Source organism: Polypterus senegalus, chromosome 5 (genome assembly GCF_016835505.1).
Source record: "Polypterus senegalus isolate Bchr_013 chromosome 5, ASM1683550v1, whole genome shotgun sequence".
Lineage (NCBI taxonomy): Eukaryota > Metazoa > Chordata > Cladistia > Polypteriformes > Polypteridae > Polypterus > Polypterus senegalus.
In genome coordinates this window covers 184,120,113-184,147,115 of record NC_053158.1, presented here as the reverse complement: position 1 = coordinate 184,147,115, position 27,003 = coordinate 184,120,113, and the positions used below count along the sequence as shown (strand labels likewise).

At 40.2% G+C, this 27,003-nt stretch overlaps 1 protein-coding gene across 1 annotated transcript; it reads left to right on the top strand.

Annotated features, from left to right (window-relative positions):
• Positions 1-12,223: 12,223 nt before the first annotated feature.
• LOC120529921 (polymeric immunoglobulin receptor-like) lies at positions 12,224-26,869 on the top strand. Its single transcript, XM_039754127.1, has 4 exons — positions 12,224-12,228; positions 15,185-15,498; positions 26,418-26,738; positions 26,829-26,869. The coding sequence occupies exons 1-4, from the start codon at positions 12,224-12,226 to the stop codon at positions 26,867-26,869; spliced, it is 681 nt and encodes a 226-aa protein (XP_039610061.1).
• The last annotated feature ends 134 nt before the right edge of the window (positions 26,870-27,003 follow it).

The window sequence follows — 27,003 nt, the reverse complement described above, 5'->3', positions numbered from 1 at the left end:
GGTGACCTTTGCAGAACTCACCACAGCCCTGGGACAGCTGAAAACAGGGAAGGTCCCTGGAATCGATGGAATACCAGTGGAGTTTTATAAAGAGTTCTGGGATGTCATCGGCCTGGACTTATTGGAAGTGTTCCGGTGGAGTTTTAAGACCGGCTTGTTACCACAGAGCTGCCGTAGAGCCGTGATCACGCTGCTGCCGAAGAAGGGAGACTTGTGTCTCATTAAGAACTGGCGGCCTGTATCTCTTATGCGCTGATTATAAAGTTCTCTCTAAAGCCTTAGCCAACAGGATGGTCCAAGTTTTAGGGAGAGTGGTGCATCCTGATCAGAATTACTGCGTGGCTGGCAGGTCCATCTTTAATAACATTTTTTTAATTCGGGACATTTTGGCTGCTGCAGAACTGTTTGGTTTTCAGACTGGTCTTATTTTTCTTGACCAGGAAAAAGCTTTTGACAGGGTCAGTCACTCATTTTATGGAATGCCATGAAGGCGTTTGGGTTTGGGGGGTCTTTTATTAAATATATTCGCTTACTTTATAGTGACATTTCTGGTATCATAAAGATCAATGGTGGCTTGTGCGCGCCTTTCAGTGTCAGAAGAGGAGTCAGACAGGGCTGCTCTTTGTCCGGCATGTTATATGCTCTGGCGCTGGAGCCTTTCCTGGTGCACCTGAGGAAGGTGCTGACTGGTCTCTCCATCCCCAACTGCAACATGGACCCTGTGAAAGTCACTGCTTATGCAGATGATCTTGCTGTAGTCATCACAAGCCAGAAGGATTTGGGCAAATTAACAGAAGGTCTAGGAATTACAGTAAAGCGTCGGCTAAAGTGAATTGGAACAAAAGTAGTGCAGTGCTGGTGGGGAACTGGACAGGATGTAGTCCTCCTCGACTGGAAGGAGGTCTGCAGTGGACAACTGGAGGCTTCCTGTACCTGGGAGTCCATCTTGGAGATGACCACTACATCCAAAAGAACTGGGAGGGTCTGTTGGACAAGGTTACAGCTCGGCTTGCCAAGTGGAAGTGGATACTCCCTCAGTTATCCTATAGAGGACGGATGCTGGTCATTAATAACCTGGTGACCTCCAGCCTGTGGCACAAATGTATTTGTTTGCAACCTCCACTTTGCTTGTTCAGCAGATACAGAAGGCGATCATAGATTTTTTTGGACTGGTACCCATTGGATACAGAAGGGCATTCTATTTTACCATTGGATGAAGGCGGACAAGGACTTATTGACATTACCAGCAGGATTGCTGCTTTCCGCCTTCAGACCATTCAAAACTGTTGTATCCTGTTGAGCAGAGCCAGTGGATGAACTTAGCGTACTCTTCTTTAAACAGGCCAGGCATATGGGACTTGGGAAAAGTTTACTGCTGTGCCACTTGGATAAGATCAAGACTTTACAGGTGCCAGAGTTTTATAAAAGCCTTTTAGCAGCATGGCAACTACTGCGATAAAAAGGACTGTGATGACCTCTCCACATTTTGGGTCCTTCATGAACCACTGTTCTACAATCCTGCTGTTGGCACTGCTACAGGAATTTCTGAAAACTTTATTAATCATTTCATAATACATGGAATAACCACAATAAAGGACATAATTGACTGGGAAAATTACACTTGGAAAAGTGCACAAGTGGTAGCAGTGGAGACAGGAGTGCACTCAGTCCGCTAATGGAGAAGTTTCTGTGGCAGGTACAATCATCAATGGACAGGGAATCCATGACACTCCTGCACGGAATTTTCTTATCACAACTGAAGCCAACTGACAAACGCCTTTTCCAACACTTACTGTGTCTCCGGCTGTTGAACTGAGGGATGGTGAGACTAATGTTTTAGCCTTAAGTTCTCTAGAGGCGTTATCTCTACCTACAGTGCCGGGGAAACAGCTGTACAGGATTTGTGTGAAGGTGAACAACCTGGAGCAGCTGAGGACACAAGACACGACACACCTTGGAGAGACAAGCTTGGAGCCCCTCAGGACTGAACCCTGCATGGAGGTCGTTGTACAAGCCGCCATTGGCCAGTAGGGTGGGAGACCTGCAGTGGAGGTTGGTACATGGGATACTAGCGGTGAACTCCTTCTTATCGATTATATGTCCGGGGGTCTCGGATTGCTGCCCTTTTTGTGGTCTGAGGGAAAGTGTCTTTCATGCTTTTATGTATTGTGAGAGGCTCCAGACCTTTTTTAGTAAAATTGAAAGAATAGTAGAAGGGCTGGGGGTCCCGTATAATGGCACGGTGTTTGTGTTTGGGGTTAAAATTACTAAACACACCAGAGAAAATATGAACTTAATTAATTTTATTATCGGGCAAGCAAAACTGTCAATATGGAAGACCCGTAAAAACAAGATTACTGGGAGAGGAAATGAAAATGTTGTTGTCTTTTTTAGAAAAGTATGTGAAAGTAGGATATTAGTGGATTTTAATTTTTATAAGTCCACAAATAATTTAGCAAAGTTTAAGGAAATGTGGTGTGTGAATAATGTGCTTTGTGTATGTGATGAAGATAATTTGCAATTTGTGCTCTGAGTTTGGTGTTTTACTCCTTTATAAATTGGGTTGATAAATTGAGAATAAGTGGGATTGGAGGGTGGAAACAATGGGAGGGATTAAATAAATATATATTCCAAGAACAATATGAATATGTAATGGTTTAAAAGTGAATAATCATCAGTAGGAAGTGTGTACGTGGTTTTTGTAAGACTTAAGTTTTGAGTTTACTGTGTTTTTTTGTGTATTTATTCCTGTGTTTATTCAATAAAGTTTGGTTTTAAAAATAAAAATATCTATCTATCTATCTATCTATCTATCTATCTATCTATCTATCTATCATATAGTGCCTTTATATCTATCTATCTATCTATCTATCTATCTATCTATCTATCTATCTATCTATCTATCTATCATATATGCCTTTCTATCTATCTATCTATCTATCTATCTATCTATCTATCTATCTATCTATCTATCTATCTATCTATCTATCTATTTTAAACATTTTAGCATAACCTTATCAGACATGCAAAATACAGAATTCAGAACTACAAAGTACTCACTTTAATAGTCTAAATTATTTTACATTGCATATTTTGGTTACATTTGGCTTGCAAGTTTTCGTTTTCTTGTATGCAATTGTAATTTCTTCTGAAGCCGGATGAGTGCAGTGCTTCTATCTCATAGCTTCACCATTTAATGGGCAGTTTTCCGGTACAAATAATTACCACTAAACCACAGGTCAGCATGCTCTGTCATGCATCTAATTAAAACAAAGTGTGTATTGGAAACCACAGCAGTTTTGTTCACACATAGAGATGATTTCTACCTGCATTCTGAAAAAACAAATCTTCCTTTTATTTATATGCACACTATCATTGTGTCCTGTTATGTTATTTCGTGCCTTAGGCTCTGTGCTCCTGGGGTAAGGTGAAGTCTGACACAATCCTGAACTGGACTTTAATGGATGGGTGAATATTTATAGCTTTCTTTTTGTAACTTATCTTCTTCTATTGCGGCCTTCATTATTAGGAAACTGATGTCATGGAACATGTTTTTTTTTTTTCAAAATCCTGTTTCTTTAGAAATGATAAAAAAAGAAACAGCAAGAATTAAAAATAAAAGAAAGAAAGTTTAGAACTATACGTGTTTAGCCACAATGTATCTTTGACCACCAATCTCACTCAAACTTTTTGTAAACTAATTAGTCAGTTAGTCAGTCATTGTCCAACCTGCTATATCCTAACACAGGGTCATGGGGGTCTGCTGGAGCCAATCCCAGCCAACACAGGGCGCAAGGCAGGAACAAATCCCAGGACAGGGCGCCAGCCCACCACAGTACAAATTAATTATTGAGATTTTATTTAATATCCATTTATTTTTGTTCCTTATGATTATAGTTCATAAAGATCCTGCCCCGTTCAAAAGAACCCAAGATGCAAACCAATCCAATGGCGATGTGCACAAAAAAGGAAAATAACTTTACCCATCACTTTAGTGACAAACGCGTTAACAGGAGACCTTAGGATATAAATCAGAGTCCTCATTGTAAAGGCACCAACACACACAAACTCATCACAAAAATATCCTTAGTTTGATTTTCACACAATGAGTTGTCTCTGTAAAGTCTGAACCTGACACTAAAGGCATCACTGTGGGTTTTGAATGTCACTGGCCCATAGGGTGAGGGTGTCTGGCCGTCAAGAGGCTTTAGGATAACTTCTAGCCACTTCTGCCTACCACATGGCGTGATGACGCAATGATTTCTGTTTACCTTGTGAAGGAAACCCAGGCATCATCAAGCCCAAACCCCAACATGAACACGCAAGTGTAACGGACTAGAATTCAGTGTTTTAAAGAAAATTACATTTCTGTGTGTTGCTTAGTGTAATGGGCTATAAACCAGTGTTTTAAAGAAAAGGCAACATTTCTGGAAAATTCTGCTACAGGTTATTGTTGATGGCCATCTACAGGATATAAATATTTACCTGTCGTGCTAAAGAGTCACCTGCTTTGAGTAGTCAGACTGCTTTGATTTAGTATCTCATCTACACACAATGTGGTGATACAGAACTGTCTGCTTCCTTTGAAAATTAACAAGTTCTGGGAACATTGGTTTCTAAACAAGTACTTTTTGATAGCTGGCCACAATACTATTGTTGAACCAAAGTGAATGTGTTTGCACTATTGGTTATGCAGAGGAAATTGGCTTACACCATTGTTTCACTGATTGTCATGTTGATCTAGGCAGAGATTGAAGCGTTTATATATTACTGGGTAAAGGAGAATAAAGAAGAAAACAGAAGTATGGTCTGGGACTTGTGACTGCTTCTTTTATACTTTTGCACCATATCGCAGTGGCTACACCCTGTAGCAACAGTGGCTTGTTTCTGCCCAGGTTCCCCTAGGGCTGAGGTTGGTAACAGAAGTGCAGTCCCAGTTTCAAATAAAGGTTGATTTATTAACCAACACCTCTCAAATATATCAAAATACACACAAAAACACAGATTATTCTCTTCACAATAATTTTCTCACCACCGCACTGCCCTCCTCCAGTCAAGTGTTGCCTCTCCACCTCCCAGCTCCAACTCACCTGAATAAGGGAGTGCGGCCCCTTTTATTACAGACCCAGGAGTACTTCTGGTGCCAGGGTGACTGCCCAGTGAAAGCATGGAAGTCCATAATAGGGAGCTTGTCTCCCTACAGCATCCTCGTGGCACCCAGTGACCCCAACAGGGCTGCTCTGCCAGACTAAATATCCCAGCATGCCCTGTTGGCTCCCTACTGTGCACCGACCTCCGAGGCTACTGCCATCTAGCATGTTGGAGGAATAAAAAACCTCCATCAACTTCTTTTCTTTTTAATGGGCTATCCGTCCACCCTTTCTTGTCCTTCCTTCCAGGTCTTCTTCCTTTCCTGGCTGGGATGCTCGTCCAGCCTGTGTGGCATCTACAACCTCTAGTGTCATTTTTTAAGTTACATATATCAAGATATATTCTTTATGATAGATAGGAAAGATTGTTAGGGAGGGCACTACACTCACCTAAAGGATTATTAGGACCACCATACTAATACGGTGTTTGACCGCCTTTCGCCTTCAGAACTGCCTTAATTCTACGTGGCATTGATTCAACAAGGTGCTGAAAGCATTCTTTAGAAATGTTGGCCCATATTAATAGGATAGCATCTTGCAGTTGATGGAGATTTGTTGGATGCACATCCAGGGCACGAAGCTCCCATTCCACCACATCCCAAAGATGCTCTATTGGGTTGAGATCTGGTGACTGTGGGGGCCATTTTAGTACAGTGAACTCATTGTCATGTTCAAGAAACCAATTTGAAATGATTCGAGCTTGGTGACATGGTGCATTATCCTGCGGAAGTAGCCATCAGAGGATGGGTACATGGTGGTCATGAAGGGATAGACATGGTCAGAAACAATGCTCAGGTAGCCCGTGGCATTTAAACGATGCTTAATTGGCACTAAGGGGCCTAAAGTGTGCCAAGAAAACATCCCCCACGCCATTACACCACCACCACCAGCCTGCACAGTGGTAACAAGGCATGATGGATCCATGTTCTCATTCTGTTTACGCCAAATTCTGACTCTACCATTTGAATGTCTCAACAGAAATCGAGACTCATCAGACCAGTCAACATTTTTCCAGTCTTCAACTGTCCAATTTTGGTGAGCTCGTGCAAATTGTAGCCTCTTTTTCCTATTTGTAGTGGAGATGAGTGGTACCCGGTGGGGTCTTCTGCTGTTGTAGCCCATCCGCCTCAAGGTTGTGCGTGTTGTGGCTTCACAAATGCTTTGCTGCATACCTCGGTTGTAACGAGTGGTTATTTCAGCCAAAGTTGCTCTTCTATCAGCTTGAATCAGTCGGCCCATTCTCCTCTGACCTCTAGCATCAACAAGGCATTTTCGCCCACAGGACTGCCGCATACTGGATGTTTTTCCCTTTTCACACCATTCTTTGTAAACCCTAGAAATGGTTGTGTGTGAAAATCCCAGTAACTGAGCAGATTGTGAAATACTCAGACCGCCCGTCTGGCACCAACAACCATGCCACGCTCAAAATTGCTTAAATCACCTTTCTTTCCCATTCTGACATTCAGTTTGGAGTTCAGGAGATTGTCTTGACCAGGACCACACCCTTAATGCATTGAAGCAACTGTCATGTGATTGGTTGATTAGATAATTGCATTAATGAGAAATTGAACAGGTCTTCCTAATAATCCTTTAGGTGAGTGTATATTGGATAGAGAGCATCAGTATCCATGATCCATTCATTTTTTAGACATCCTGAGACATTGTGGGATCCCCTCAAGGTTGCTGGATATCATAGCCAGTCTGTACACTGGTACTGTGAGTGCTGTGCAGAGAGGAGGCAGAACCTCTCCCTTTTTCCCAGTTGATTCTGGGGTTCATTCGGGGGTCTGTTTTTGCTCCTACCCTGTTCAATGCTTGTATGGATTGGGTGTTGGGCAAGGTCCAGCGGCTGTGGGGCATCTGTTGGCTAAGAAAGATTCACTGACGTTGACTTTGCCGACGATGCTCTGATCTTCACTGAGTCAAAGGAGGCTCTGATCGGGTCTCTTGAGAGACTGAGTGAGGAGTCTTAGTGTCTGAGCTTGCGAGTGTCCTGATAAAAACCAAAGATCCAGGCCTTTAATGACCTTATAGGCACAGCCATCAGCAGTGTGTCTGTCTGCGGAGCGAGTGTCAACCTTGTCGAGAGATTTACTTAACTTGACAGAGACATTCATGTCTCTGGTGACTCTTCCTATGAATTCAGTAGACAGATTCGGAGATCATGTGGGGTCATGCGGTCGCTGGAAAGGAGTATGTGGCGCTCCCTATATCTATGCAAAAGGACAAAGGTCAAAGTCTTTAGAGTCCTGGTGCTTCCTGTCTTGCTATATGGATGCAGCACTCGGATGCTATCCAGTTACCTGAGATGAAGACTGGAGCCCTTTGGTACTGTGTCTCTTCGGAGAATCCTTGGGTTTGACTTTGTGTCGAATGAGCAGTTGCTCATGGAGTCCCGAATGAGGCACATTACCTGCATTGTGAGGGAGAGTTAATTATGGCACTATGGCCATGTGGCACGACTCCCCGAGGGTGATCTGGCTCACAGGATCCTTGTTGTTGAGGACCCCAGTGGCTGGACCAGGGTAAGGGGATGCCCACGTAACACCTGACTGCGGCAGATAGATGTTCATTTCCGTGGGGGTGGGACTGAACCGTGTTTCTGCTTGGGGTTGCCAACCGGAATCCAAGCTGTTTTATCGCGTGGTGGGTGTGCTGTACCAGTGCCTGTGCATGCTCCCCAACCTGACCTAACTTTATTTAATTCCCAGAGGGAAAATTTCAATTTTACAGAAGCTCAAGAAATAGATAAATAAATAAACGTATATTGTTATGTTATGATAAACAACAAATACACACCAGAATGACTAAAAAGAAAGGAAACGTTTGACTTGGCTGAAGATGGAAAAGAAAAGTCACAGTCAGAGTGTGGCATGATACATGTGTATTGCCATTGGTATGAAGGAACCCCAGTCACGTTTTCTGACACTTGTGCTTATTAATTCATTGGCTGAAAGTCCTTAGTGTTAGTTGGTCAGAGAGAGGATTTGCAGCATTGCACATGTGTATAGCATTAGACAACAGCTATTGATTTTCTTTTCACTCTCTCCTTCTCTACTACCTTTACGGTACATCCCATAACTGAGCCTGCCTTCTTAAGCAGCTTGTTTATTTGGTGATCCTCTCTTGAACTGAAATCGCCGGTCAGCTCACCGTGTGTAGGAAAATTGTACTGACCATCCAAGAGTTGTAGAACCTGTGAAGGATGTCACTACCCACAGTAAAGAAGCGCAGTCGTCTAAGAAAAAAGAGCCTGCTCTGACCTTGCTTATATAGTGATTCTGTGTTACCGGAGCCTGAAATTGATGTGGAGTTCCTAGTACTTGTAGGAGTGGACCATCTCCTCATTCAACCATTGAATAGTGAACAGGCATAGAGGCTGTGTGGTGCGACAGAAATCGATATTGTGTTCCTTGGTTTTGCTGATGTGAAGATGTAGACGATTCTCTTTGTACCAAGATTCAAGGTTGTCCACCCAACTCTGTCTCATCTCCCTTAGCAATACGCACCATTAATGTAGAATCATCAGAGAATTTCTGCAGGTGACATGACCTGGCGTTATATTTATAGTCTGTGGTGTACAAGGTGGGCAGAAATGTTAACAGGATTTTTCCTTGTGGTGCTCTCGTGTTTCGCTCACTCAAACTTCATCCTTCAGTCTCACAATCTTCAATCTGCCCGATAAATAGTCCATCATCCAGGACACCATAGCCTCATCCACCTGTCCCTGAGCTTACCCCTTAACAGGGATGGCAGGATGGTATTGAAAGCACTGGTGAAATCAAAAAACATAATCCTCACAGTGCTGCCAGCTTTGTCCAGACGGATGTAAGTCTTGCAGAGCAGACAGAAAAATGTACACAGTATATACTCTAAGGTTCATCACCTCCTGGACTCAGAACTATGATGTTGGTTTTATTATCCTAGTGTAAAAATGAGTTTCTTAGTTTGATGATCTACAGCAGTAGTGCTCAGATTCAGTCCTGAAGTTCCCTGTGGCTGCTGACTAGTGATGAGTGAAATGATTTGTGCAAATAAAATTTGCAGAGCAACTTCCTGTTTCACTTCACAAAAAAATGGCAAAATAAATTGTCTTTCAGTTCCAGAAATTCAAGCCGTTTTCACAAGAACAAAATCCATTTAGGTCCTGTATGGAAGGATTGCTTCATCTTGTGTCTGCCTATCATTTCTATCATGTACTTTCTCCGGTCCTGTTCAATCTATATACATCAGACTTCCAATATGACTCGGAGTCCAGCCACGTGCAAAAGTTCGCTGATGACACTGCTATTGTGGGCTGCATCAGGAGTGGGCAGGAGGAGGAGTACAGGAAGCTAATCAAAGACTTTGTTAAATGGTGCGACTCAAACCACTTACATCTTAACACCAGCAAGACCAAGGAGCTGGTGGTGGATTTTAGGAGGCCTAGGCCCCTCATGGACCCTGTGATCATCAGAGGTGACTGTGCAGAGGGTGCAGACCTTTAAATATCTGGGAGTGCAGCTTTAATGATAAATTGGACTGGACTGCCAATACTGATGTTCTGTGTAAGAGAGGACAGAGCAGACTATACTTTCTGAGAAGGTTGGCATCCTTCAACATCTGCAGTAAGATGCTGCAGATGTTCTACCAGATGGTTGTGGCGAGTGCCCTCTTCTATGTGGTGGTGTGCTGGGGTGGCAGCATAAAGATGAAAGACGCCTCACGCCTGGACAAACTTGTTAAGAAGGCAGGCTCTATTGTAGGAGTAAAGTTGGACAGTTTAACATCTGTGGCAGAGTGACGGGCACTAAGCAAACTCCTGTCAATCATGAAGAATCCACTGCATCCACTGAACAGTGTCATCTCCAGGCAGAGGAGTAGCTTCAGTGACAGACTGAGAAGACCCCACACTATGCGACTCTTCAATTCCATCCGGGGGAGTAAATGCTAACATAAATTTTATTTTCATTTTTTTCATTTTTATTACTATTTAATATTGTTTCTTTGTATCAGTATACTGCTGCTGGATTATGTGAATTTCCCCTTGGGATTAATAAAGTATCTATCTATCTATCTATCTATCTATCTATCTATCTATCTATCTATCTATCTATCTATCTATCTATCTATCTATCTATCTATCTATCTCTTATATAGTGCCCTTCATATCTATCTATCTATCTATCTATCTATCTATCTATCTAGTGTTTAAATAAACATCTGTAGTGAAACAAAAAAAAACACTGCAAGTGTGCATATCCTCGGCTTGGACAAGGCAGTTTCTAGATAATAGCTTTCTGGTAGCAGTGACCTTCAGTATCCTACTTTTTCCTGTGGAGAAAGCACAGTAACGTGCACAAAGGTGTATTTTAATGTATTTTCATATGGATAATATGCAGCAAGTTCACATTTCTAATAAAATATTTTCCATTCCTCCTCAGTGATAAATACAATCGATTTTACCATTTTGGTGTGGATTACATGCCTTGTGCAGCTGTCACAAAGGAATACAAGTAAACTTGAATCTGTTAACAAGGCTTTATGAAGTACAATCCCTTATTTTACACCAAAAAGCAAAACTTTTGAAATCCTAAAAAACTCCTCATGGAGTTTTGTGTCTTCCAAATTTTTGTGTCAATTTCATGAAAATGTTTGAAAATTTGCAGCTTGCCTGTTTCATTCATTGCTACTATTGGTTTTCATCCCAACCAATTTCATCTTTAGTTGGACTCCTATATTAATTAGGCAAGCTATTACTACCCAGTTTGACTTTTATGTATCAATCCAAAATTACAATACTACCTGCAGTGCAGAACAGATCATCCTCCTGAAGCAAAGCATATTCAGGCCTGGGCAGTACTTGGATGGGAGATCAGCTAGGAAAAGCTTGGGTTGCTGCTTGAAGAGGTTTTGGTGAAGCCTGTGGTCTGTGTGTGGATCCCAATGCCCCAGTGTGGTGACAGGGACACTGTGCTGTAAAAATGGTGCCATCCTTCCGATGAGATATAAAACTGAGGCCCTTACTCATGTGGTCATAAAGATCCCTGGGCATCTTTCAAAAACAGTAGGGTTTGTCCAATTGTCCTAGCTACGTAAGTTGCCCAACATGGCTTGATCATACTGCCCCCCTAATCATCCCACCCCTCTCTACTTGCTCTCATACCCCTTCACCACCTAATAGCTAATGTGTGGTGAGCATACTGGTGCAAACATGGCTGCCGTCGCATCATCCAGGTGGGTAGGTACTGTACATTAATGGTGGGTGAAGTGGCTACCCTCTGTCTATGTAAAGCTCTTTGAATTGCAAGAAAAGTGAAATATAATTGCAATTAATTATTATTACTAGAATTTATTATTACTGAATGAAGCAGGAATACAGATGCATAAGGATTTCTTTTTTTTTTTACTTTTTAGGATTTTCTTCTTTTTAGTCTTCTGGTTATTTATGTCATTATATACTAATAAGCATACAATTGGGTAAAATTGCTCTGTTGTGGTTGTCATTAATTTTTAGTATTTAGATAAAATTAAGAGGGAAAACACCACAGAAAAAATGAATTAAAAGAAAATAACTTAGGTAAGCATCTTAAAGAACATTTCTTCTTCATTTCTTATAAATGTAAGTTTAACACTAATGCACTTTTCTGAGTGCAAAATAAGAGAAGATATAAAAACACAGCTAATTAAACTATGGGATGAATGAATGGTGTGGGGTGTGGAGATCCAGGACTGAACTGGAGGGCGGCTGTGATAAAGCAGACTTTCTGTAGCTGATGGTGATACGGTCACTGCAGCTCAGCATAATGTACTGACAATAATGCATCGCTTTAGATCATATGTAGACTGTATTTAAGGATAAATAATATACTGGGAAAACCTCAAATAGGAAGCAGTAGGAAAGTAACAGAATTTCATTTTTATATTCAATTTTGAAGTTAAAAATAACTTTTAGGCAAAAATCTTCTTGTCACGACTAGACTTGAGTTGTTCGGAAAACAGGAAACCACAGACCTGTGATGAGCGCCAGATGTAGGCCTTAATTAAAGCTATGCAACCAAAGGTGTTTTTACACAAACGGCAATAAACTCACAATGCGGTGCGTTCACATTCTTCTTCTAACTGCCTGGACAGGTAAAAAAGATTTTAAATTTTTAACTACCTTGAATTTTGACACCATTTTTTTTTCTAATTACATTCCTCTAATATACTTTAGGTGACTGTTTTACTGACAAATCATAAACATTTAATACCAAATTAATTGTGTTGTGCTCCTTGATTCGCGCTAACTTAGTTTATGTGTGTGTATTTTATTTAAAATCATGTAAGATCTTTAACTTAGTGCCACAAGCTGTATCTATGCAAAAATAGTTTTTACTTACATATTGATAGATTTGAAAGGCTGTATTGACAAAAAGATGATAAAAGTACTATATAAGATACTGGAGAGAGAGAGATAAGAAAAAGCAATATATGATAGATAGATAGATAGATAAGAAAAAACAATATAATCGATAAATAGTAAAGGAACTATATAATAGATACAGTAGATAGATACTTAATTGAAGGTGCAACTGCAGTGTCACGGTAGTATATATGCAAAGAAAACATTCAAGTATAAAAAGGCAAAAAAGATATGCATAAGCGTTTGTGATATATTTAAAATGAATATATTATTGTTAATTTGTAGCTAATTATTATTTTATATAGCATTTTTCAGTTGGCTATCAGTTTTGGGTATCAGTGTCTATTATTTTCAAAGACATGTGGCAGAAATGCATCACTGTGTATCTTCTGTGTCTATTGGATGTTTTATGAGGTTTTCTATTCATAATGATAGATAGATAGATAGATAGATAGATAGATAGATAGATAGATAGAAAAGGCACTATATGACAGATAGATAGATAGATAGATAGATAGATAGATAGATAGATAGATAGAAAAGGCACTATATGATAGATAGATAGATAGATAGATAGATAGATAGATAGATAGATAGATAGATAGAAAAGGCACTATATGACAGATAGATAGATAGATAGATAGATAGATAGATAGATAGATAGATAGATAGATAGATCTTTATTTGCTCCCAGGGGGATATTTTGCTTTTTACCAAAGCTCTTTAAATAAATGAATGCATGGATAGACTGATATGTATTTACAGACACACACATTACGAGCTGAACACAGACCAGAATGACTACAAAGGAAGAAAAATAATAAAAAAAAACTTCTGACTTGGCAGTGCCAGTCCCAGAGAGGCCTGTTGCTGTTGGTATAAAGGAGCTCCAGTCATTTTAATTGTTATAGAATGTAACACTTGCATTTTTTCCAGTCAGTTACTAATGCTGTGAAAGCAGTTAAAATAGCACTGTTTGGGTATACCATGGCTGTAACCTGTGGTTTATGTTAATGTGTAGGATTTTTAAAATTACTAATCACCTATTATAGAGTAATGCACTTTATGTATTACTATGATTTATTAAAACACTGATAATGAGCATACTAAACCTAAAGGCAGGCTCAGTAGATGCATATTCCTTAACTGTGAACTTCATATGCAAAATGGAAAATGGATGCACAGTAGATAAATGACTAGTATGAATAAAGAAAGAAGAGAAATGAACACTGATAACATAATTACATTCAAATGTTTTACATTTCTGAAATTAATTTTGCTTGAATTTCATTTTTTATGACATAACCCAAAATCATCAACTGTAGAACTGACAGAGTATTTAAACTTTGTAAAACATCCGTTGAGGGGACAGTAATTAATTACACTATATAAAATAAAGGACTGTTTGATTGTTGTCCAAAAAGAGATGCACTAAGAATGAAATCCAAACTTGTGTGTGACTAAATGCAGCTTAAGCGTACTTATATGTAAATGATAAGGAGGGCAAGTCAGGCTCTTATGTGTTTAATAAGGTCAGCATGAGGATCTACGTAGACAATAAATTCTGACTAGATAGATAGATAGATACTTTATTAATCCCAAGGGAAAATTCACATAATCCAGGAGCAGACTATTTCTATAGGAAGTCAGGTGAAATGTTGTCACTAAGATCAAGGGACCATCTTTTCTCAATAGTGGTTGTACACCACAGCACACATAAAGAGATCTGAGATCTGACGACTTCACTCTCGTGGAAAGGCTCAATACGTGAGGCTCAGCTGGGCTGTATTCAAGCCTGGCCGTGTTCAATCAGCGGAGTCTAATTATTACGCCGGTCGGCTGTTTGACAATTAACTAAGGGGGCAATTCACTTTTATAGAGCAATGCAGGTGTTGGATGAATGTATTACTTAAATAGATTAGATTAGATTAGGATAGATTACCTTTATCAATCTCATGGAGAAATTAAGATGCATAAAGCACCAGAAACAGAAAGAAAGATACAAACTAACAGTACAGATAATACAGAGAATCAATCAATTGATAAATAAATAAATAAACTTGAGAAGTGAATCAGTTGGAAGTGTTCTACTGCAGCAAAGCAGTGGGCAGAAAAGACCCCCAGAGGCACATCTTAGCACACTGTGGTGGAATGAGCCTGAGACTAGAAGTGCTCTCACAGAGCGCCTCCTGGAGGGGATGGAGGGGATTTTTAATGATGGCGTCCAATTTTACCTCCATTCTCTTTTCCACAACACCTTATGATGTTACGTTTTTTCTGGTTCCTTTTGTCTAATGCTACATTTTGCTTAAAGATCTGATGACAATCAATAAGACAAATATACAAAAATAGGCAATATCAGGAAATCCTCTGTTTTTGTATGTTTTTAAATGTACTGTATGTATGTATGTATAATATAACAATAATATATATGTACTTTGTATGTTATGGGAAATCAAACAGAAAAATGTCTTGAATTTCTGATAATACAAAGTCAGCCTGAAAATATAAAGTCCATGCTGAAAATACAAACTGTTATATGTGTTTAAAAAACTGTTATTTAGTTTTAAAGTTAGGCAATATTTTAAGAGTTTAGGTCTTGTATATTATTGAGAAATTGACTTCTTTCAAATGTGTGCTTTGTTTGCAGTCACTCACTGTCTGAAGACAGAAATGAAGTGTCTGGCTGGGTAGGAGGGTCACTCAGTATCCCGTGTCACTACAATCCCAACGATAAAGGACATGTGAAATATTGGTGCAAAGGATGGCAATGGCACTCCTGTAAAATTATAAAACAAAGTGATTCTCCAGAGAAAGGTGACACCAGAATATCCATACAAGATGATAAAGACCGCAGTGTGTTCGTTGTGTCTTTGAGTGGTCTGACAAAGGCAGATTCAGGCCCGTACTGGTGTGGCATCAAGATCAGTGAAGATGGGGCCTTCCTGCGGCTGAAAGTCACAGGTACGAGTTTATTGTGGCAGAGCAGGATGACATCGGTTGATTTAATGATGTTTCATGTACTTTAAGTAAGGATTTTGCAGCCTTGGTTGCTGAAAATGTATAGGTAGTGTGGTGTAGTGGTTAAAGGCTTTGGACTTCAGACCCTGAGGTTGTTATGGTCAGATCCTGCTACTGACACTGTGTGACCCTGAGCAAGTCACTTCACCCGCCTGTGTTCTAATTAGTCAAAACAAAAGAAACAAAATCAATTATTGTAAGCCATCTTGGATAAAGGTGTCATCCTGTTAATAGTAATTGAAAATTTGCTCCAAATGCTATGAGAAATCTACTTTGCCACATTTAAAGCAACACAAAGAAAACATTTTTGGTGAAAATGCTGCAAACAGAGTTTGTAGCCTCCTTAGCATTATGTTTAACGCTGGAAAAACGAGGCAAAAGCGGTGAATTTCTTTTTTTTAACAAGAAAAAAATGTTATTACGCGTAACAGAAACAATAAGAGCAGTACGAGTGTGTTTCTTAGCACGTTCTTCTTATGATCATTTTTATTGCTTGCACATGTTTGTGCCTGAATCACATGATCAACTCACCCCTTGATTTTTGTAAGCCAACACAGAGCAAGGCTTATTGACGTCCATATTTGTCCTGACGCAAACTTTGACAGTTGATGAGCAGTGCTTAGGTGGCTGACGTCTTTCATGTCCTTCTACTTGATCGCAGTCATTCTGTCTGTTTGCCACACACCTACTGTGCCTCAGTGATCCTTGATGGGACTGAATTCACCAGGCATATCTCAGCAGTTCGGCCGTACAGTGCCATATGCCTCCTATTCCCTGCCCATGTCGACATCTAATGACCAATTCACTCTGTCATCACTAATGGTTCAGTTTCAGTTTGTTCTAAAACTGGATTTACAGCTTGTTGTTTATACACCATTGTGATTTTTTGTTAGAGGCTCCACTCGTTACCATAGATTGGCAGAATACACAGAAAAATTCATTTCTTCTTTGTAGTATGATGTTACTTCATTCACACGATGGCAGCAGAATAATGTCCTGATTGTTATTTTCATATCGCGTCAAAATCAGTTAACCAGGGTACTACTTAAAATCAACCATTTTTGCATAGAGTTCTATGTCCGAGAGATGCTCTGGATTAACTCTTTCAGGGCGGATGTTGAGTTTTGTCGAAATTCAGGGTGGAGGACGGAAATCAGCTCTAAACTGCGACTAAACTCACTGTTCTTTTTTAGTTTGATTCTCTTTGCTAGAAGGAAAGTTAGCTTCAGTGATCTGACCTTGATTCCCTGCACGTATGAGTAGCAAAGAGATCTGGCGAGAGACCAAAGCGAATGGGTGAAGCAAAATTCTCTGTGGATGATGTTTTGCATACTATCGTTGAACTCCGATTTTGATGCAAATGAACTGGAGTTAGAGATCGAAAACGAAACTGAGCTACCAGCATCAGCTGATCGTGGTGCTGAACACGTTTGTGTAGCTGATGCGTTTACAGCAACATTCACCAGGGAGGACTACCACTTACGATGACACGAGGTACAAACCGGATTGTATTGCACTGCGACTGCTACCACTGGCCCCACGCAACTGTTGCTGCCAGAAACCGTGAACAGACATCGATATCAACTACAGCATTCACAGTAAGAGACGTTTTATGTTGATTTACTGTATGCATGAAACAATTTCAGGAAACTGAGATCTTTGGAAAATATATTCAGCCCTCAAAGAGTTAATAATTAGGAGGTTAACAAACATTTGTATTGACTGTCATTTTCTTTTGTACAGCATATTAGAAAAGGTAATTACATTTCTGTGAAATGTAAAAATTTTTGAGATGAAACATTTGTTAAGAACACTATGCCTTCTGATGAGAGTAATGGCCCTCAGGCGGATTTTCATACAAAGGGTGAGCATTTGCTTTGGGTAGACACTGAACAGAATGCAGGACAATGATGCCACTGTTCTGAGCCTTTCTGGTTTTATACTGAGAGCAGAACATCACCTTTGGGTAATAACAGCTGTTATAAAAAGGAGTTCTTGGGTCAGCCATCCACCCTCAAGGCCAGACGTAAAATCCGAGCCTCATCGTCACTTCCAGGGTCAGCTTACTGAAGCCATTTATGTTATGCAGACATCAGGCTAGAGCTTCTTCTGGTGTACTCGGATTTGTTTTTAAATGAGGTAGTCACAATAATCAGAGGCACGGATTCAAATCTTTACAGTCCGACACGATGTGTTATTAATTATCAAACTGGAGACTCATGGTGTTCCCCCTACCAGTCTGTACTTTTCAAAAGGCAACATGCACTGACTTCTCATTATATGGCACAATGTGTTGCACCCCAATGCCAAAGAAGGGTCTATCTAACCTTAATCTTTTATTATACATTATACTTATTCATGTATATGATGGCATTTAGAGTAGTTTGAAGGAGCTGAGTGATGTGTTTTATGATAAAGGTGTAGCTAGCAGCTTCTAGTCTGCCTGTCATACTTAGAACTTTAGAAAATGTATGATGAGAACAGGCCATCCAGCCAAAGGAACCTCATTAATCCTACCCACCTCATTTCTTCAAAATGATGCCAAGTCGTGTTTTGAAGGTCCTGAAAGCTCCATTAGTTTGAGTTGGCCAGTTGCCCATCATTCTGGCTATCTAGTTTTTCTCCCATTCGGTCACACTTTTCTCCTGCTCTTGTGCTACAAGGCATGCAGAGATGTAGTGTCATTGCTGGCATGGGTCTTCTTCTCACTCTTTATCCATTCGTAATGCCATATCCTTTCCAGCATCTCCCTGATAGTATACTGGCTGATTAGGATGTCACTGTGCTCTGAAAGGACTACTACAAGTACTACTGCCTTTTCTTATTGGTATTTTTGACATTTATAAGTTGCAGGCTCTACAGACATACTGTATGTGAATAGATAATTACTAAATAAAACCTAAATACCTTTTTTTAAAATTTCTGTGAAACTCAATCTTAATAAATTTGGCCACCATTCTAAAAGTCTGAAAATCCCCATAGAGGTGCAACTTCATTTTACTTGTGTGCAGACGATGATGTACTGCTACCTGGACCGACTCATTATTCTGAATGACATGCATTGATTCTCTGTGATGAGCTCAATTAGACTGCCATGGAGCTGATCGACGATGTCTATGTTCCTGTCTTTAAAGTCATGCCTTCGTTTCAGTGACAGGGATTTCCTTCTTCAGAAGAAATCCAGTCACCAGACTTTGTCAGAACAACATATTCTTCTTGAAGTGCACTGTAAATACATGGCTGAGGAAGCTGAAATCATTTTCATTCAGGTGTTAAATGACAGAATTGGTAGTTACAATATCATGTATTTTTGTATTGTCTGTCATTTCTTGCTCACTCCATCATAGTACAGTATTACCTATTACAACACTCTTACAATGATTGAATATTGTGTTAACTAATGTAGGTTATAAGAGCCATTTTCCTAGTTCTATAAGATTCATGAATATTTTACTAGATGACAATGCATAATCTATGGGAGGTTCCTATAACCCCCGTGAATAGAATTGTATTGGTTTATTCTTGCTATTTCTAACAGCTTTTAGTAAACATTAAAGTTCAGTTAGTGTCTAACCTTGTCTTGTGTAAGGTATAGAGGTATACGGTTTTTAACTGTGTTTCTGCTCATGACCGTGCTTGTGCACGTGACCGTGCTTGATGGCCTATGGGCTCTTAGAATGTGTGAAGTGACGTAAAGAAAACTTGCTTATTTAAGTACTATACCGTACGCTTAAGGTAGGGATGCCCAATGCATCAAACGCGATCGACCGGTAGATCGCCAAGTTGGTACAGGTAGATCTCATTGCATCCAAAAAAATTTTTTTTAAACATTAGTCTATCATATATCCTCCCTATGGCATTTGCCACTTGATTGACATACAGGGCGCCAGTCTGAGATCTCTTTTCTTCTAACTCACTGGTCATCCCGCACGCACGATCAAACGCACGAGCTACTGCAAAACTCCGGCTGTGATCTAGTTAGCCTTCCAATTTATATCGACTAAAGAAGGGATTTAAAAAAAATGTTTGAGGAGGGTATGGGCTGGATGTGGAATTGGAAGAGGATTTTTTCTGACAATGTCACAATCGAAGTGACTTTGTCTGATCTGTCAATCTATCATTGTTATTCCAAAGAAGAAAATGTGGAAAGGCACGAACTGTTCATAAAAACTACGAAACTGACGTCCTTCCAAAAAGTGATCTGAGAAAGGAGAGGGAACTAAAATCGCAGTTAATCGGACAGCTGTCATTTTTTACTCAGCTGAATTCAAAAGCTCCCTGACTGCATTATTCAGCTCTACTTATTTATGCGAAGCATCCTTTTCCCACATGACGATTATTAAATCCAAATACTGTTGTGACCATAAATGTATTGAATTATTATTTATTATTATTATGTTATTGTGCCATGAAGGTTATTCAGTTATGCAAGTACGACAACATACATTTTATGTATAAAGTATACTTAGTATATATATATATATATAATCTTCACTTGGATCTTGAACTTTGTTTGTCCGTGAATGAATTAGAAGAAGAAGCACTAGATGGCAGTAGAGAGACAGCTAAAACATAGGCATTGCATTAAGAATCTCCTCCAGGCTTATACTACTGAAGACTGTAGTACTCCAGTCACACCTCAAAACACAGACATTCAAACTAAACAAATTGTTGTGCTTTAAATTAACTAAAGAGATCTTCATTTAGATCTTGATCTTTGTTTGTCCACGAATTCCACGCATGCGTAGACCACCTTCCAGTTTAGTACGTTGTTGATACTCACGGATGTCAACAATGTGCCGGAATAACGAAAGGGGTGGTGGACAGTGTTACGCTGGTTAGCTCCTGAGGCCTGGTTAGAGAATGAGATTGCCGAAGATAAAAGGTATGTGCCTACGTAACATATGAATGAAAGAAAGACAGTGGGTAAAATGAATGACAACGTAACAGCACGTTCTGGAAATTATTATTGTTACGTTGTAGCCGGCGAGTGCTGCGCGTCTCATAGTTGTACCGTGGCTTTCTCACATGTCAGTGAAGTGATTCCTATTTATTCTTTAAAGAGCCTGGATACCTATGTGTCCCCCTTTTATAACCATTGCTCCGTATATTGCCTTACTCGTTGGATTGCCACAAAGCAAGCTGCTAGATTGGAGAAAGGTTGAGAAGACATCATGAGAGGAAACGACAGAGTCGTGAAAAAGAGATGGACTGTGAACGGACAGAAGCAGAAATGCTCCTACACCACCACATAATTACTATTCGGACAGTGATTCAGAGTAGGCCGTTCCTATCGAATCAATGTCCAAGGGTTTTCTTTTGTAATTTTGTTTCCATTATAAAAAATCAGAATGCTGTGCGACGAAGGGCCCAGTTCACGACTGGCAGCCGCTTTTAAATAGGGAGCCCTTCACAGACAACTTTAACACGTGCAACGTAGTTAGAGACATGGCTAGTATATATATATTTATACATATATATATATATATATACTAGCAAAATACCGGCGCTGCGCAGCGGTGAAGTACTGCATTAAAATTTTTATTAAGAAGAAAATTTAACCTTTTTAAAATGAGGGAAAATATGCCAATAATTATTTGTTAAGGATCTCTTTGTCTAAAACATTCTGAGTTCGGCCCTCTGGTTGTAATATGACCAAGCTGTGAGCTGAGTTTACTCTTGAGCATGTAATGTACAGTTGGCCATGTGAACAGTAATCTTGTCTCAAATCTCACAGTTTGGATTGCTGCTGTCATAATCGGTTGGAGTTTCATGGTTTGTTTCAATTACGACAGTATTTGCAGGATTTGTTGTGTTGAAGTGACATTCGGCATCTGTCAAGCGTTGTAAGCACACAACCGGTTTCAGCGATAAAATCACATCCAGCTTTTGAGAGTTTAAACATTCATAAACATCAAAGTGTCCACTACTGAAATTGTCACCTGTGAATGTAAGATGTTTAAGAGGCATTGGCAGTTGTCAAAAGGTGTAAAATATTTGGCTATTTCGGTACACTTGAAAGCGACAACCGGACAATTCAGCGGCAGCCATCAACTCACATGCAGAACCATAGGTGAAGGGCTTCAGCATTTCACTCTTCTAGTGCTCCTGTGTAGTCTAATTATCTCCTGTACCGTCATCAGTCCACACCTTGAACCTGTCCCAGTCATTCAATACATAAGACACAATGTTCCTCCGGATATCAAGAGTGAGCCTGATATGGCCGTGCAATATGTAACAAAGAGAATGGAAAAGGCAGGTGGTATCTCCGGGCATGGAAACCACTCGACAAGTGACAGTTCTTTGATCGATGGTGATCACCTCGATAGACATGTTAATGGGGGTACGATTGGAATGATAAAGGAAATGGGTACCTGAGCAATGTAAAGTAAGTGTAAAATACCTACACAATAACTATAATCGTAATAAACAAACAATAAAACAGCGGAGAAGCCGTGGATTAAACAAAAAGGCTGTACTTATCAGTAGGGAGACGTGAATCCCGTGGCGAAGCAAGGAAGGGAATGTAGAGACTGGAGCGACGGACGGTCTTATATAGGCAGGCAGCCAACAACGTGGGAGGCGTTGGGATGGGGGACCCAAGGCCGCCTCACACGGTGACCGAGCTGCAGGCTATGGACGTATAAATGTACGTAAGTAGGATTCAGTTAACGTTGGGAACTCGTGTACCAAATTTCGTAAAGATGGGGCCGTAAATAAGAAAGTTCAACATGGCGGACGTTGTTTACCATTACGCATAGAATTTCGAAATGAAACCTGCTTAATTGTTGTAAGTAAGCTGTAAGGAATGGGCCTGCCAAATTTCAGCCTTCTACCTACACGGGAAGTTGGAGAATTAGTGATGAGTCAGTCAGTGAGTAAGTCAGTGAGGGCTTTGCCTTTTATTATTATATATACAATATATATATAATTTTTATTGTAGGTATATCATTTTGACCTGGTCATTTTAAAAGTAGCTCGCAAGCCGAAAAAGTGTGGGCACCCCTTTCTTAAGGTGTACAGAAGAAGAAATTAAGAACCTTTAAGTATAGAAAGAAGTAAAGAACTTTTAAGTACAGAAATAACTAAAGTTTCTTAAGAAAAGCTAAGATTATAGAAGATACATGTTTCCCTTTTTGCCTTTTTATTCTACGTGTGTAACTATTTTTCTTTTATTCTTGTGTGGATTATTTGCTTTTAACTTTCACTAAATATTTTCAAAATGAAATTTTGGACTGTGAGATTTCTTTGACACGCATTTTATCCGTGCTTAACTTCACCTTATGCACCAGCGGCTACACAGATTTTGTATGGAAGTATAACTCAAAGGAGTTAAGTAAGAAAAATGTCATCTCTGTCACCAAATGTATCTACGGCTCCCACACAGTAAATTATTCCACTGAGTTAATTGGAACATTACTCCTACTCAGAAATATAGTGAAGGTGTTGTCACAAATTTCTTGACCACTGTGCATATTTGCTATAGTACTATAACGAACACAGGAACAAAGGCTCAGTCAACGGCGATAGACACCACACAGGATGTGTAGGTTTGGATCCTCATACAGAAAGGTGTTTTAATTGTTTAAGATCAAAACAAAGGGCAGACAGTTTGATAAACCCTAACAAGCCTCTGCAAACTTCCCCGTTATTAAGGGCCGTGGGAAACACCATGCAAGAACAACAAGGACATGGACAGGTCTTGCCTCACTTTGTGTTGTCCCCTCTGCCTACACACCATGGATGGACAGCTGGCTTTTCTTCAGTCACACTGTGACGATGCGGGTTCTGCTCCATACTCCTATCTGACTTCTGGGGACTCTTGAACCCGACACCGTCAGTAATGTAACCGGATGAGCTGATCAGTGAGGACATCACGAAACAAGGAGATGGTGCAAAAATGTGCAAAGTGCTTTTATTAAAAAACAGTCAAAACAAAGTGTTCAAATTAATGAATAATCCAATAAAACCAGTGAAAGGGTGGAAGTTAAAATCCCATAAACAAATCTATAAAAATTAGGCTATAAACAATGGCTGGAAGCAGTCCTTTTAAAACAAAGCCCGGTGCCTTCTTTATACTGGCGACTCCCCTGCTTCTCCCATCCAGGCTAGGCACCAGGGGAGTCCCCCTATCTGCAGCTGACCTTCTCCATATGGCTGATCTGGTGGCATCCCAATCCCTGGCTTCGCTCAACCATCCACCAGACTGAGACTTGGCTTTCCCCAGGATATATATATAAACTGCTCAAAAAAATTAAAGGAACACTTTGAAAACACATCAGATCTCAATGGGAAAAAGAAATCCTCCTGGATATCTATACTGATATAGACTGGGTAATGTGTTAGGAACAAAAGGATGCCACATCGTTTGATGGAAATGAAAATGATCAACCTACAGAGCCCTGAATTCAAAGACGCCCCAAAAATCAGAGTGAAAAAATTATGTGCCAGGCTAGTCCATTTTGCCAAAATTTAATTTCAGCAACTCAAAATTGTACGCAGCACTTTGTATGGCCCCTGTGTTCTTGTATACATGCCTGACAACATCGGTGCATGCTTCTAATGAGATGACAGATGGTGTTGTGGGGGATCTCCTCCCAGATCTGGACCAGGGCATCACTGAGCTCCTGGACAGTCTGAGGTGCAACCTGGTGGCATTGGATGGACCAAAACATAATGTCCCAAAGGTGTTCTATTGGATTTAGGTCAAGAAAGTGTGGTGGCCAGTCAATGGTATCAATTCCTTCATCCTCCAGGAACTGCCTGCATACTCTCACCACATGAGGCCAGGAATTGTCGTGTACCAGGAGCCACTGTACCAGCATAGGGTCTGACAATGGGTCCAAGGATTTCATCCTGATACCTAATGGCAGCCAAGGTGCCTTTGTCAAGCCTGTAGCGGTCTGTGTGACCCTCCATGGATATGCCTCCCCAGACAATCATTAACCCACCACCAAACTGCTCATGCTGAATGATGTTACAGGCAGCATAATGTTCTCCATGGCTTCTCCAGACCCTTTCACTTCTGTCACGTGCTCAGGGTGAACCTGCTCTCATCTGTAAAAAGCACAGGGCACCAGTGGTGCATCTGCCAATTCTGGTATTCTATGGCGAATGCCAATCGAGCTGCATGCTGCTGGGCAGTGAGCTCAGGGCCCATTAGAGGACATGGGGCCCTCAGGTCACCCTCATGAAGTCTTTCTGGTTGTTTGGTCAGAGACATTCACACCAGTGGCCTGCTGGAGGTCATTTTGCAGGGCTCTGGCAGTGCTCATCCTGTTCCTCCTTGCCCAAATGAGCAGATACTGGTCCTGCTGATGGGTTATGGACCTTCTATGGCCCTCTCCAGCTTTCCTAGAGTAACTGCTTGTCTCCTAGAATCTCCTCCATGCCCTTGAGACTGTGCAGGGAGACACAGCAAACCTTCTGGCAATGACACGTATTGATGTGCCATCCTGGAGAAGTTGGACTACCTGTGCAACCTCTGTAGGGTCCAGGTATCGCCTCATGCTACCAGTAGTGACACTGACTGTAGCCAAATGCAAAACTAGTGAAGAAACAGTCAGAAAAGATGAGGAGGGAAAAATGTCAGTGGCCTCCACCTGTTAAACCATTCCTGTTTTGGGGGTCATCTCATTGTTGCCCTCTAGTGCATCTGTTGTTAATTTCATTAACACCACAGCAGCTGAAACTGATTAACAACCCCCTCTGCTACTTAACTGACCAGATTAATATCCCATAAATTTAATTGACTTTATGCTATACTCTGATTAAAAAGTGTTCCTTTAATTCTTTTGAGCAGTATATATATTCCTAGTGGTACGGTGGAAATTCTATGATGAAAAAAAAAAAAATAACACTAAAGAAAGGATACACTAGGCTTCTTTAAATATCGGCTACACACTCACAATAGTACAGGTGTGCAGTACCTTTAGGCAGCTCTGGCTTGCTTCAAGAGAGTGCAGGAGGCATGTTTCCTAGGTACAAGCAGGAGTGATGTCTTCTACCCATCCACAGGTGAGATCTAATGTCCATTGTAGTTGCCAGTTGTTCACATTTTTCTCACGTTCATTGTTTCCAAAATAAGAACATGCATTTGCTTAACATGGGATTCATTCTTCGCTCACATTGGGAAACTCTAATTTGCAGACAGTAGCCCCTGACCATATACAGTATTGACATCACGAAACAGGGAGCACCTCAGCACTTTTTTAATAGCCTCAATTGCTTCAACGTGTCTCTTCACATTTCCCTGTCAGGTTTCTTAGTTTATAGTAGTGTTTTCTCCATGTCAGATGGTTTGCATTGCTTCAGCTATATTTATTTATGGCAACCCATTTTAAATATAATAATGTTTATGGAATAAGCCTCAAAGATCAAAGTAGCACACCTTTGGCTACATATACATATAAGAAACCTTATTTCGTTTTAGCCAGGTATTAGCTATGACTCTTAATGATTAACTATTTGGGGACTTTACATAATACTCAAAAGCAGAGGTGGGTTTCTGGGCCATACCATTTATCTGTATGCTGATTGAATTGTTTGAAATACTCCCTAGTTGTTATATGTAAATTAACCTAACTGATCAAAGGAAGCTTTCTTTTAGATTTCTTCAGTCTGCCATGCTGTGTTAACAATACAATCTGTAAATCCACTTGTAGGTGTAAATAAAGAAGGTCCATGTTTAGAGTTCATATGTAACAATAGCTCAAGACTCTTCTTTTTTTGTTAGTATTTTCCACAACAGTATCCTTTGAAATATAACAATTGCTGGGACATCTTAGATAATTTCAAATGAGTTCATGTACATTTTTCAAAGTAATATAAAGAGCTGAATTTGTTTACTTGATTGTTGGTAGGCCCATCTAACTTGTGGGTGGATGAAACAGTTATCACTGGTCAAGAAGGAGGATCTGTCAGTATTCAGTGTTACTATACTCCTGAATTTGAAGACCATATGAAATTCTTATGTAGAGGCATGGAATGGAGCTCTTGTGAAATTCTGGTGCAGTCGGGTGCTCGAAGTTCTAAAGGGAACGTGACCCTCAGAGACGACAAGAAAGAGCGAGTCTTCACCGTGAGTCTGAGTAAACTGGAAATAAAAGAATCTGGATACTATTGGTGTGCTGTTGAGAAAAGAGGAGTTAAAAAAGGGACATCTATAGACTTCAGGATTTTTGGTAAGTTATATATTTATTATTATATATGTTTAGCTGACATTTTTATCAAAGGCAGCTTACAGGAAACTTTTTTGCAAAACTTTTTTGCAGTGCAATCGCACTTTTCAATTGAAAATTCATTTGACAAATGAATGACAGGGACAGGTGGGACTTTAAATAAAAAGCACAGACTAGTGTGAAGAGGCATCCTGTTTTGGAGTACTTTCATTTTCTGAAGTTACTTATTTAACAATATTTTGGCAAAAAATGCATGCATTTGACATGT

What these genes read in the sequence shown, in the direction of transcription:
- LOC120529921 (XM_039754127.1), top strand. An exon ending in CCTGCGGCTGAAAGTCACAG is followed by an intron (nt 15,499 to 26,417) that starts GTACGAGTTTAT and finishes GATTGTTGGTAG; the next exon opens with GCCCATCTAACTTGTGGGTG. An exon ending in TATAGACTTCAGGATTTTTG is followed by an intron (nt 26,739 to 26,828) that starts GTAAGTTATATA and finishes ACTTTTTTGCAG; the next exon opens with TGCAATCGCACTTTTCAATT.